The following is a 13,218-nucleotide window of genomic DNA, read 5'->3' as shown; positions in this document are numbered from 1 at the left end:
ATCCTACCTGTCTGTAGCTTATCATCCTCTAAAAATACAGAGATAGCTCCTATGAAGTAAACATGCAAGCCTGGCTCTTCAGTCTTCAGAACAAAATATCATTTTGGCATCTACATAACTAGTAACCTGGGCAAATAGCTGTTTTTCAGTTAACACAAACACCTGAGCTTCTGAGGTCTGAACTACGTGCCATACCATTCCTGTCACAAGTTGATTCACGTTCCTACAGAGGAACAGATACACTGTGCTTCTCACGTATTCCCAGTGAAGGATCTTAGCGGCAGGTGGGGGCTGGGGGATGGACCCATAATCATCAGAAGATAAGGAAGCAAACTGCACAAAGTACAGAATACCTCTGAAGTCTCAAGTTTTAACTTTAAAAATTCCAACTAAGTTTCAGCTCCACTCTGCAGTGAGTCTTTCATGTAGAAATGTTGCTTCAGTATAGAAAATAATGAAAATTCCAAGCTTTTCCCTCAGAATACGTCCTTCTCAAAACTTCTAAAGCTTATTGATATTTATTATGCAGTTTGGGGTGTTCCCATAATACTGCACCCTCATTTGAAAAGCATGAATATCGAGGATATGAAAGAATTTCTACTTATCCAGGTTTTTACATCCTAGTTTAAATAAAATCATTTAAATAGAGCCGTAAGATAGCTCTCAATAACAGATTTATCTTTTTATCATTCAATGAACTATGGTATTCTCCAATTGTTTTACATGTTTAATTATATCACTTCAAAAGTAAATGACCCCCCATAATAGGCTATATATCATACCTTTTTAAACTATCCCTACTGAGCTATGAAAGCAATCAAAGCATCCAGTAAGCTCATGATTGGCCTCAGCTGAAAAAGATACTCCAAAAGTGTTATTACACTAAAAATTAGTATCAGTTGGAATTTAATGAAATCAAGAGAAGTCACTAGTAATATTAGAACAGTGTATTTTAGAACTCAAAACTGGGATCGTTCCAAACTAGAAATCTCAACGATTAATTGGTCCATGGTAAACTGAATAGTACTTTCAAAATTATATTAAGCAGTAATAATGCTCTTAATGTCCTTTTTTAAGGGAAAAGATGTATTACATAATTTGTATCCTAATTAAGGTGTTTTAGGGACTATTCTAATACACTGTGAAGTAGTTCACACAAAAACATTCTTCTGGTATGCGAGAACTGTAAAAACACCAGAATTAAAACATAACTTACCATGTTTCGTCAAATACTCCACTATATTCCCCACTATTGCTGGAATGCCGTTCTCAGTGAGTCCCTGCTGCTGAAGGTCTTGGAGACTGACTCCAAATAGCTTTTTATACGTGGAACTTCTCTGCTCATTTAGTGGCACTGCCACTATCTTTTTCATGTCTTCTTTCAGCCGAACTGCTGCTTTACTTTGCTTAAAAGACCGTAAGAAAAAAGAGCAGTCAGTCATATTTACCACAGGAGGTTGCATGGTGACAGGGGAAACACCTGAATTGAAACAGAAGTGTCTGGAGACCTATAGTAGGGGTCTTTCCTTATTGTTACTTCGACTCCAATCAGAACTACTAACATCTCTCACATGTTGCTCTGATAGAAAGGTTAAAAGGAATGAAAAATAACGAGAACTCTAAAGCCACAACTTAACTGTAGCTAAGGTAGGGAGCAATACACTGCAGTATCTAAGACAGATTATTACAGTAACCAAGGGGTGGGACTCAGAAGTACCTGGCCAACAGGAAAATAAAACATTTATGAGATTACCGAAACTCCACGCAGATCCCAGAATAAGATTTCTAAAGATTAAAACGTATCTAGATGCCATTTTAAGGTAACTTTAATTTGGAGCCTTAGGAAAAAATGTTTAGGTAGAGTGAACATTCCTCTGATTTAATTATTCTGTGAATATATCTAATCAGTATTTTTTGACACATAAAATCAGTCCAATTCTCATTGAAGTTCAAAATATTCTATCTATGAAACAGCAACATTTCAGGGAGTCACAAACATTTTCAACAAGACTATACATAAGAAAAAAAAAATGCAGCTTATGTTTAATTCAAGTTATCACCACAATGGAAAATCCATATAAATTTGTTTCTTCCTTTTATTTTTTTTTTTCAACGTTTTTATTTATTTATGGGACAGACAGAGACAGAGCATGAACGGGGGAGGGGCAGAGAGAGAGGGAGACACAGAATCGGAAACAGGCTCCAGGCTCCGAGCCATCAGCCCAGAGCCTGACGCGGGGCTCGAACTCACGGACCGTGAGATCGTGACCTGGCTGAAGTCGGACGCTTAACCGACTGCGCCACCCAGGCGCCCCTGTTTCTTCCTTTTAATAGAAATTTGTACTACAAGGGGATGTTATATTAAACCATATTAAAACTTGCCTTTTATAACCGAGGGATTTTCTTTTTAAAGCATATGTACTATATAAATGTTAAGTATCTATGAGTCTAAACACTGAAAATCTGGAAAAATGCAAACCATTTTCAGATTGGGGGAAACTTTCACTCTTTGAGAATGAATGTGGCAACCAACCAAAGTGTAAATATTGTAAGTGCAGGCTCATTAGTATCTCAAAGAAGAAACCTTACCTCCAGTTTAGAATTGAGGAAACAAAGATCAGAGTTAAGTAATCTGGCACAAGTCACAGAGGTGGTAAGAGAGTGTCATCCTCCTCTAAGACCATGTTCCTCTCCTTACAGTAGATTTATATTAATGTCCTAGTGTAGTTCATATGTAATTACAGTAACATACTATGATAAATCCTATATACTGTATGACCCAAATAATGACACAAAGTTAATTCTACAATCTTGATTTTGAGTAGGGTCCCTGTATCCTCAGTTTGAATCTATAACCTACAGAATCAAACCAACTTCCATGGAGATATATGCATCTTTTTAAAAAAAGTATTTATTTAAATCCAAGTTAGTTATTTTACAGGGTAGTATTGGTTTCAGGAGAACCCAGTGATTCATCACCTACATATGATACCCAGTGCTCATACCAACAAGTGCCCTCCTTAATGTCCATCCCCCACGTAGGCCATCCCCCACCCAACACTCCTTCAGCAATCCTCAGTTTGTTCTCTGTATTTAGGAGTCTCTTATGGGGGCAGCTGGGTGGCTCCGTTGGTTAAGTGTCTGACTTTGGCTCAGGTCATGATCTCGGGTTCGTGAGTTCAAGAACCACATCAGGTCTGTGCTGACAGCTCAGAGCCTGTAGCCTGCTTTGGATTCTCTCACTCAAAAATAAACATTAAAAAAATTATTAAAAAGTCTCTTATGGATTGCCTCTCTCTCTGTTTTCATCTTATTTTTCCTTCCCTTCCCCTATGTTCGTCTATTTCTTAAATTCTATATATGAATGAAATCATAGGATGTTTGTCTTTCTCTGACTTATTTCGCTTAGCCTAACTCACTCCAGTTCCATCCACATTGTTGCAAATGGCAAGATTTCATTCTATTCGATTGCCAAGTAGTATTCCACTGTATATTTATACCACATCTTTTGTATCCATTCGTCAGTCGATGGATATCTGGGATCTTTCTGTAATTTGGCTATTGCTGACAGTGCTGCTATAAACGTTCATATTTGAAAGCCAGATTTTTTCTAGTGAAAATTCTGCAAATGTAAAGTTACAATAGAGACTTAGTATCTATTAATACAGATAGCTAGCTACTATAGAGTAGTAGTATGGGCAATTATTATAATGTGTTACCAAAGAAATTATGAATTTATTAATTAAGCCAAATTTGTAACAGCTAGTCATTTTTTTGTGTGTGGGTTTAAAAACCTATCAATCTCCTTCAACTGAACATAGGAGAAATTTCAGTCATCCAGGTATAGCTGGTGAGCAAGAAGCCAAAAAAGTAACTAGTATTTAATGAAAACTTTGAAAATACTCTCAATATGTAGCATTAAAAATAGCTGACAATATAAGGTTAAATCATACACATTTTATCTTACTTTTGTTTTGTCTTCTTACAGAGACAATACAGCTTAGTGTTTTATTTTTTTAATATGAAATTTATTTTCAAATTGGTTTCCAACAACACCCAGTGCTCATCCCAACAGATGCCCTCTTCAATGCCCATCACCCACTTTCCCCTCTTTCCCACCCGCCCCCCCCCCCCCAATCAACCCTCAGTTTAGTCTCAGTTTTCTAAGAGTCTCTTATAGTTTGGTTCTCTCCCTTTTTTTTTTTCCTTCCCCTCCCCCATGGTCTTCTGTTAAGTTTCTCAGGATCCACCTAAGAGTGAAAACATATGGTATCTGTCTTTCTCTGTATGACTTATTTCACTTAGCATAACATAGCTTAGTGTTTTAAAGCATGAACTGTGAACCAGGCTTCTTATTTCAAGTCCCATTCTGCTCTAATTAGCTGTGAACCTTAGACAAGCCACTCAACTTATGTGTGCCTATCTCCTGATCTATGAAATGGTGACACTAAGAGTTCCTATCTCATAGGAATATAGGACACTTAAATGAATTCATATACATAAAGGAATGAGAAGAGTATGTGGAACACTCATTAACTAGGGATTATTATAAATCATCACAACCACCATCATCATCATCATTCTTCTTCCAGGACATTATTCTGATTTCTTCTTTTAAAAAATGGAGATACACTCGATTATTTCCATACTCAATGTGTGTCTAAAGTTTGCTGTTTAAGAAGGCATCATGGTCGGCTCATGTTTGGTTGGTAGTCTGATGATCTAATCATTCTCTCTATATTTCTCATCTCCTAAAATATGTAAGAATGACTTTTGAATGATAAAGATAAAATAATTTTGTATAGAGGCACCTGGGTGGCTCAGTCGATTAAGCATCCAACTCTTGATTTCAGCTCAGGACATGATGTCACGGTTCATGAGTTCAAGCCTCATGTTGGGCTCTGCACTGACGGCATGGAGCCTGCTTGGGATTCTCTCTCTCCCTTTCCCTCCACTCCTCCCCAGCTCACACACACCCTCAAGATAAATAAACTTAAAATAATTTTGTATATATACAAAATTATTTTAAGTTTATTTATGTATAAGAATTCCTTAAGTTTTTATTAGACAGTCAAGACTTCCTTAGAAATCCTGTCTATGTTTAACACCTTGGATTAGTGCTCTTTCTGTTAACAACCCCTGCTTTTCATTCTGTCCTTTACTTGGAACTACAGACCGTATGTTGGGTTTCCTGTTAATAGACAGTGTAGATAAGCAATCTTGGCCTTATAGATGAGAGTTTTCAAGTAAGAGACAGGCAACTGACCTCACAGACTGTGAAGTGACTACAAACGAAGCTACCTGTTAACTCAATATAGAGCCATACCACATAGAAAGTTATATGTAATCATAATGAAGGAACTTCTGATTCTTGTTTTTATTTGATAATATAATTCAGGTTAACGTTTAAAAAATAGTTTAAAAAAAAAAACCCACAATGAAACAAAGCAGCTGCATTTCCTAAGTCATCAGAATCAATTCCTCAGCGATCAAAAATACATACTATAAAGTCTTTCTCATCTAGCCTAGTTGGTGAAGAAAACAGCTAGTAGGAAGCAATAAATAGTTTAGGATGAAACTACTATACTACTTCAGTAGTTTATACCTAAAGTGTTACAAAATATACAACAGCTTATAACAAATATAATTATCCCTTCTGGTAAGTAAGAAATATTCAGTAGTCCCTTAGTCATGGAAAAATAAAATAACTGTAGAAATAAAGTCATTTATGATTAATTCTATTTAAACTGAAATTATTTTTTACTCTTAGACAATAATATATCATTATCTCTTTATAAATGTCAATATCTATGGAATTTCAGCTTTTGAAATGCACATCTTTCTTGATTTAATACAAGCTAAAAACTGTAATTACTAATTGAGTCAAACTTAACTGTTTAAACTTTGGTTTGTGTATATTCCTATTCATCACTTGAGTCTGGAAACTGGACCGCATGGGGTGTGTTTATGTACATATGTAAAAGTAAATACATTCCTACATTTAAAAAGACAGGGAACTTTGAGATTTTACTGCTGGAATACTCCTTACGGGTCATTTAGTACATATACCATCACCTTAGGAATAAAGAAACCAGAACCCAAAAACCCGTGGTGCACTCCATGGAGAAGGGCTGAAACTAGAGCCCATTTCTCTTCAATTTTATACCAATATGCATTTTTTATAATTAAGAGTTGGTGATCTAGTTTTTATTCCCCCCCCTTTTTTTCTTTTTACTAAAAAGTAATTTAGATAGCCAACAAAATGAACATGCTGTGACTATAGCAATATTTGTTAGTTTGGGGTCACCTAGTCTCCACTTCCCCCTTTTTTTGTAGTAACATATCCTGTCTTTTGGGGAATGACTACAGCCTTATGAGTAACTCTGTAGGGACTGCCACTGAAAAGGAACACCTTACCCTGTTCTTTAGCAAGAACTGGACTCAGGCTCCCTACCAGGTCAATTAGACCTTTTTCTCTTGCAGGACACTGAGGCCTGAGTGGACTGTCACAAGCACAGAAAAAGGCTGGAGCTAATTGGTTCCAGCTGCAGTGCTCTCACAAGATGTTAATTAACCATGAGATTAACTCTTGCCACCTGCATTGTTGGAGCTGCTGTGGTCCTTGAACTGCTCTGACACTGGTGCTTCAGCTGTTCCCTCCGTGTGGTGACTTTCTAGTAAAGTTTCTTTGTGCTTAAGGTAGCCAGAATCCATTTCTGTTTATGCATGTGCATGTGTGTGCATGCGCGCTCACACACACACACACACACACACACACACACACACACACACACACACACACACCCCTCCAACTGATAAAAGTATTTTGGAAAAAAAAAATAAAAGAATAATTGGAGCATATAGAAAACCAGGATTTTAGAAAAGAGAAAATCAGAAGGAGAATGATGGCTAATTTATATGGAGTGAGTTTTTGGACTGCATCAGTTATGGCTTCAGATACTTCAGAGAGCTTCATTCATTAAACCCTGCTAAAGAAACACCAGAAAAGAAGAGCCTTCTGTGTTCCCCATTTCAGAGGCACAGAAGATCTAAGTAGTGTGCTCTAGCTCACATCAAGGATGTGGTGTAGCCAAGAGTCACGCTAAGGCAATCCGAGTCCTGAGGACAGATGCTTAATTCTGCCTCCACACAGGAAGTAGTGAGAACAAAAAGCACATGCTGGACAGTCCACTGCCCTTGTTAGAAATGAGAAAATTCTTCTTCCTGTGAAATAGGAACATAGGATTATTTACAAGTTTCTTGGTCACCCTAAAATAAAGTCAGAGATACTCAAAAACAACATCAATATTTCTATTAAGCCTGAAAAAAAGAATACTTTCATCAATCCCATAAATGCACTGAGTTTCAGAAGCCTTGAGTTTTATAATAGCTAACATTTATTGGGTGCTGATTTTATGGCAGCTCTGTCGTACTTTAAAATTAACATCTCTAAATCTTGACTGTATCAGTAGGCATGTTTACTATCCCCATTGGGACAAGTCAATTAAGGCACAAAGAAAAAGGAACTTGTCTAAGTTTACAGAACTAGTAAGTGTTAGAGAATGTAACCCCCAGGTCCTCTGGCTCTAGCGTTTGAGCTCTTAACTATGACACGGTAGTTTATTTCCAGAACCTTTAACATCAGTGGTTCTATATGAGCCCCAAAGGGACAACACTACATGAAGCTCTTTGTTGGCAGAGCTTAATATAAAAATCAATTTGAGACTACTGAAGTCAATGGCTTGTAATTCTTTAAGGCAATCCTCCAAGAACTTAAGTCCCAGGATTTTAAGGTACTTTGAAGAACAGTCAGATTACATCGCTGGTTAAATTCAGAACTGTGGGCTTAAAACTCTCTGGGGCTAGGACTAATAAATCTAACCATGTATGTGGACAGTAGAAAGCCACTCCACCACCAAATAAAAGGAGTGCAAGGAAAGCACAAGATAAACCTGAAATCTCTTGTTCCAGAAAGCAAAAAAATGGTCAAGGATGAATGGGATGTATCAAAAAGACCTGTGGGCTAGATTAAACAGGCTTCTATGGGCCAAATCTGAAACAGGTGGAATCCCAGGACTAACAACTGTAAGTGCTAATAATATACTGTGGAAATAAAAAATGAGATTTAGGAGGAAAGAGTTTTTTTTTTTTTTTTTTTTTTTTTTTTAAGTATAGGTGCTCCATGCAGAAAATGCTGCATCCAAATGTAGGAAGAGTAACAGTAACAGAATCATAAAATCACCAACTTCCCTAACTCATTTAACAAATGACCCTATTGAGGATTATCAATGGACACTAAAATGTCAAGTGAAAAGCTGTTGGATAACAGGATCTTCACAGCATCAAAGATGACATAGTATTTGCTAGAGAAAAAAAGTCCCTTACACTTGATACCTGAGTATATTCACCTTAACTCAAAAAATCAAATTTATCATCATTTATCCTAAGACATGACATTACATGCTCTTGATTTAATGCAATGCAATGCAGAATATATCATTTATAAAGTAATCTTGCCACAAATGTTTAAACTGATGAAAATCTAGCTTCTAAATCTAACTTACACAGTTTACAGGAAATACAAGAGCCAAAAGAATAAGTGAAAGAGACCATGAGAAAACAATGTACACAAATCCAGAGTGAGGAACATTCTAACAGACAACTGGACTCTTCAAAATATCAATGACATGGGGGAAAGACAGATTCTAGAGTTAAAAGGAACTAAAATACACAAACTTCAAATGTAATATATGAATCTTAATTGGTTCTTGGTTAAAAAAAAAACAACAAAACCCTCATTTCTTTGAGACAATTGGGGAAATCTAACCATGTGTTGTATACTAGATGGAATTTTTAGAAGTGTTTTTAAGTAGCATAACATTGTGTAAGATCTAATTTATTTCACCTGTAGTGTGTTCCTTATTCTTATGAGGTGCATGCTGAAGTTGGGGTATAGTATCAGGTCTTCAAATACTTTAAAATTGAATACGAAGTGCATGCATACATGTGTATCTATGTATATATGTATATATGCTATGTATATACACACAAAGACATAGAATGGGCACAAATAGAGTAGAATGTTAATTTTTCAATTTAAGTATACAATATATGAAATGTTCATTTACTATCCTTTCAACTTTTATGAATATTTTTAAAATAAAAAGTGGGAAAAATAGGGACATCTCAAAGAGACTGCCTACTAACAAGGAGAAACACCATTTTGACAGCACAATTAGGAGAGAAAGGAACATATCTCTTCAAATTCCAATTAAAAAATTAACAACATTGTGAGATTATACTTATATAGAGACATAGACAATCATATAAATTTGGATAGGGTTGGATCATTGAGAAAGCACTCCATCTGAAATTAGGGTACCTAATTTGAAAACTTGTTTTGCCACTGACTTATGTTTCTCAACAGGAATGCCAGCCTCTGGTCAAATGTGCAGCTTTGGAGAGGGGCAAAGGCAACAATAAGAAGGATGACCCATGGTCTCTGTCCAGCCATAACAGCAGAGTCATCTTAGGGGTCACTGGGAGGACAGTACTGCAGCCAAATCATCACATTCAGCCTATTGACTATATAAAATTTTTCATCTACACCAAGACTGGGTCTTCATGTTTTAAAATTTTTCCACCTAAACCAAGATTGGGTCCTCATCTATTAAATGCAGTAACACCTCCTAAAGTGTTAGGAGAGTTTAATAAGGTAACGAATGTTAAAGTACCTATCACACAACCAGAGAAGAGTCAATGATGAAAAATGTTAAGAATTTCTTTGGGTAGGGGCGCCTGGGTGGCTCAGTTGGTTAAGCGTCTGACTTTAGCTCAGGTCATGATCTCATACTCTGTGAGTTCGAGCCCTGCGTCGGGCTCTGTGCTGACAACTCAGAGCCTGGAGCCTACTTCAGATTCTATGTCTCCCTCTCTCTCTGCCCCTCCCCTGGCTCATGCTCTGTCTCTGTCTCAAAAATAAATAAAAACATTAAAAAAAATTTCTTTGGGTAACCAATTCTTTGAGAAGACATTACGGCAGACTTTGTAGTTGCTTACTAATAGGTAATTTTTCTCCTCTTCCCCATTCACAGAACTCTAATTTTGTTTGATAGGGTGGGGAACAACGCACCCAGTTAAAATATACCACCTTGCAGCATTATTCTTATAGATATGGATAGTCATATATGTAAGTTTAACCAATGAGATATAAATGGAAGTTGTTAGGACCACCAGAAAAAACTCCTTAAAAGGAAGGACAGCTCATGCTGATCCCCATATCCCTTGTTCTCTGCTTAGATGACAGATATAGTGCCTGGTATCCATCTTGTGACTATGTAGCCACCCAGAAACTAGAAGCTAAACTCTAAGGATGGTAAAATAGAAAAAAAGAGAGACTTGCATTCTGATGACATTATGGAGTCCACTCAGAATACCTATCTATGAATTTATTTATTTATTTTCATGATACAGGGAGGGGGGAATCCCATCTCAAATAATGCTATCAGAATTTCAACATTTATTCAATGTATTGTTAAGTCAAGGAAACAAGCAACATTCTGTAAATCAATTTTTCCAAATCTAGGTCATTAATTTTAAAAGTCAAAGCACTTTTGGGGTATCTTATTACACAACATGTTGTAGCATCTAGCAGTATCTACATTCTCTGTAGATCTAAACAAGGATTCTTAAGCTAGAATCCATGGATAATGAATCCAACAAAGTACATGAAACATTCTATTTTTAGAAAGCATAAAGATAGCACAAATGAATAGAAAGATAATCCGTGCTTATGGATCGGAAGAATATTGTTAAAATGTCCATACTACCTAAAGCAATCTACAGATTCAACACAATCTCTATCAAAATTCCAATAGCATTTTCCACAGAAATAGAATAATTCTAAAATTTGTATGCAACCACAGAAGACCCAAATAGCCAAAGCAATCTTGAGGAAGAACAGAACTGGGGGCAGCACACTTCTTAATTTCAAACTGCATTATAAAGTTATAGTAATCAAAATAATGTGGTATGGGCAGTAAAAACATATAGATCTAACAGAATACAGACTCCAGAAATAAATCCACACATATTTGGTGAATTAATTTACAACAAAGGAGACAAAAATGTACAATGGAAAAAGGACAGTCTCTTCAATAAGTGATATTGGAAAAACTGGACAGCCACATGCAAAAGAATAAAACTATACTACTATTTTATATAATACACAAAAATTAACTCAAAATGGAGCAAAGACTTGAACATAACACCTGAAACCATAAAACTCCTAAAAGAAAACACAGGCAGTAAGTTCCTTGAAATCACTCTTAGCTTTAATTTCTTTGGATTTGAAAAGCAAAAATAAGTGGGACTACATCAAATTAAAAAGTTTCTACACAGCAAAGAAAACCATTAACAAAATAAAAAGACAACCTAATGAGAGAAAATATTTGCAAATCATATCTGAAAATAGGTTAATATGTATAAAGAATTCACACAACTGAAGAGCAAAACAAAAAATCTGATTAAAAAAATGGGCAGAAGATCTGAATCGACATTTTTCCAAAGATGACAAATGGATGGCCAACAGGTACATGAAAAGATGCTCAACCTCACTAATCAGAGAAATACAAATCAAAACCACATTGAGATATCACATCACATCTGTTAGAATGGCTATTTTAAGAGATATGTTAGAATGGCTATAAAATGAGATAACAAGTGCTAGCAAAAGTGTGGTGAAGAAGTAACCCTTGTTTGCTCCTAGTAGGAATTTAAATAGGTGCAGCCACTATGGTAAACAGTATGGAAGTTCCTCAAAAAATTTAAAAAAGAACTACCATGTGAACCTGCAATTCTACTTCTGGGTATTTATCTGAAGAAGACAAAAACACTAATTCAATAAGATATGTGCACCTCCATGTTCATTGAAGCATTATTTGCAATAGCCAAGTCATGGAAAAAATCTAAGTGTCCATCAAAGAATGAACGGATAAAAAAGGTGGTACACAAACACACGGAATATTATTTAGCCTTAGGGATGAACGAGATCTTTCCATCTTTGACAATACTTATGGACCTTGAGGACATTACAGTAAATAAAATAAGCCAGACAGAGAAAGACAAATACCACATGATCTCACTTTTATATGGAACCTAAACCAACAACTCATGAGCTCATAAATACAGAGAACAGATTGGCGGTTGCTAGATGTGAAGGGAGATCAAACGGTACAAATCCAGCTATAAAAATAATTAAGTCATGGGGATGTGAAGTACAGCACGGTGGCTGCAATTAATAATGCTGTACTGCACATTTGAAAGTTGCTAAGAGAGTTTATCTTAGAAGTTCTCACCACAGAAGAAAAATTTTATAACTATGTATGATGACAGATGCAAACTAGACTTAGTGTAGCAGTCACCTGGAAAGTTACGCAAATATTGAATCATTCCATTGTATACCTGAAACTAAAGTGTCCTATATCAACTATACCTCACTTAAAAAAGAAAATCTTCATGTCAAAGGAGGTCTCTCATGGGAGAAATTAAGACTCAAAAATATTTAACATTTATAGAAAGGTAAGGCTTAATCCAGAAAAGTTTTTTTTAACTGATTATGAAAATAAACATACTTAAAAGTATCTTGTATCATCTTGTGTCTCACAAATAAGTTCAACTAAAGCCTACAACTTAGGCAAAAAAGATTAAAAAGATAAGTCCTTATATTATCTAAGGATTATATTATACTATATTACATTACCGAAATGTTCAAAAAAGGATTTAAAAAAACCCAATAAAAATCTTGTAAGTTTTATCACTTCTGAAACCACACAGACTAAGAAAAGGATGAAGAAAAGTAACAAAAGACAGAAAACCTGTAAACTTCAATTTGTATGTAAGTGCTGCTGAAGGGGAAGGTGGGGCAGGAAGTTTACTGCAGACATCACACCAGTACTGTGAGGAGGCTGGAGAGGTCCAGTGGGGATGCAGCAGTCAAAGGTCTTTAAAATCTCTTACAGTTTTTGTTTTAAACATATAGTACACTTTAAGAGGGAGATGAATGGAGCTCAATTGCTTAAAGAAAGAGGAAAGAAGGTGCAGAAAGTGCTACAGTAGCTACAAGGACATCAAAGGGGCAGATATCAAGAAGCACAGAAAAATACACTATCTATAGTGAATGCATTCCCTTGTAGAGCAAGTTTATGAAGAAAAGACAGC

General features: G+C 35.9%; 1 protein-coding gene across 8 annotated transcripts in view; it reads right to left on the bottom strand.

Moving 5' to 3' along the window:
* FAM13A (family with sequence similarity 13 member A) overlaps positions 1-13,218 on the bottom strand; it is a 348,053-nt gene that overhangs the window by 323,115 nt on the left and 11,720 nt on the right. For all 8 annotated transcript variants that reach the window (XM_086704590.1, XM_086704594.1, XM_086704588.1 and 5 more), the window contains exon 2: positions 1,217-1,406. In XM_086704590.1, the coding sequence (XP_086560716.1) occupies positions 1,217-1,406 (190 nt within the window). The remainder of the gene's footprint in view (positions 1-1,216; positions 1,407-13,218) is intronic.

This window comes from Puma concolor, chromosome B1, assembly GCF_028749965.1.
Source record: "Puma concolor isolate L17-30 chromosome B1, mPumCon1.1.hap2, whole genome shotgun sequence".
In the NCBI taxonomy this organism is placed as follows: Eukaryota; Metazoa; Chordata; class Mammalia; order Carnivora; family Felidae; genus Puma; species Puma concolor.
The sequence above is the reverse complement of the archived record's forward strand: the minus strand, read 5'-3'. Positions and strand labels throughout refer to the sequence as shown.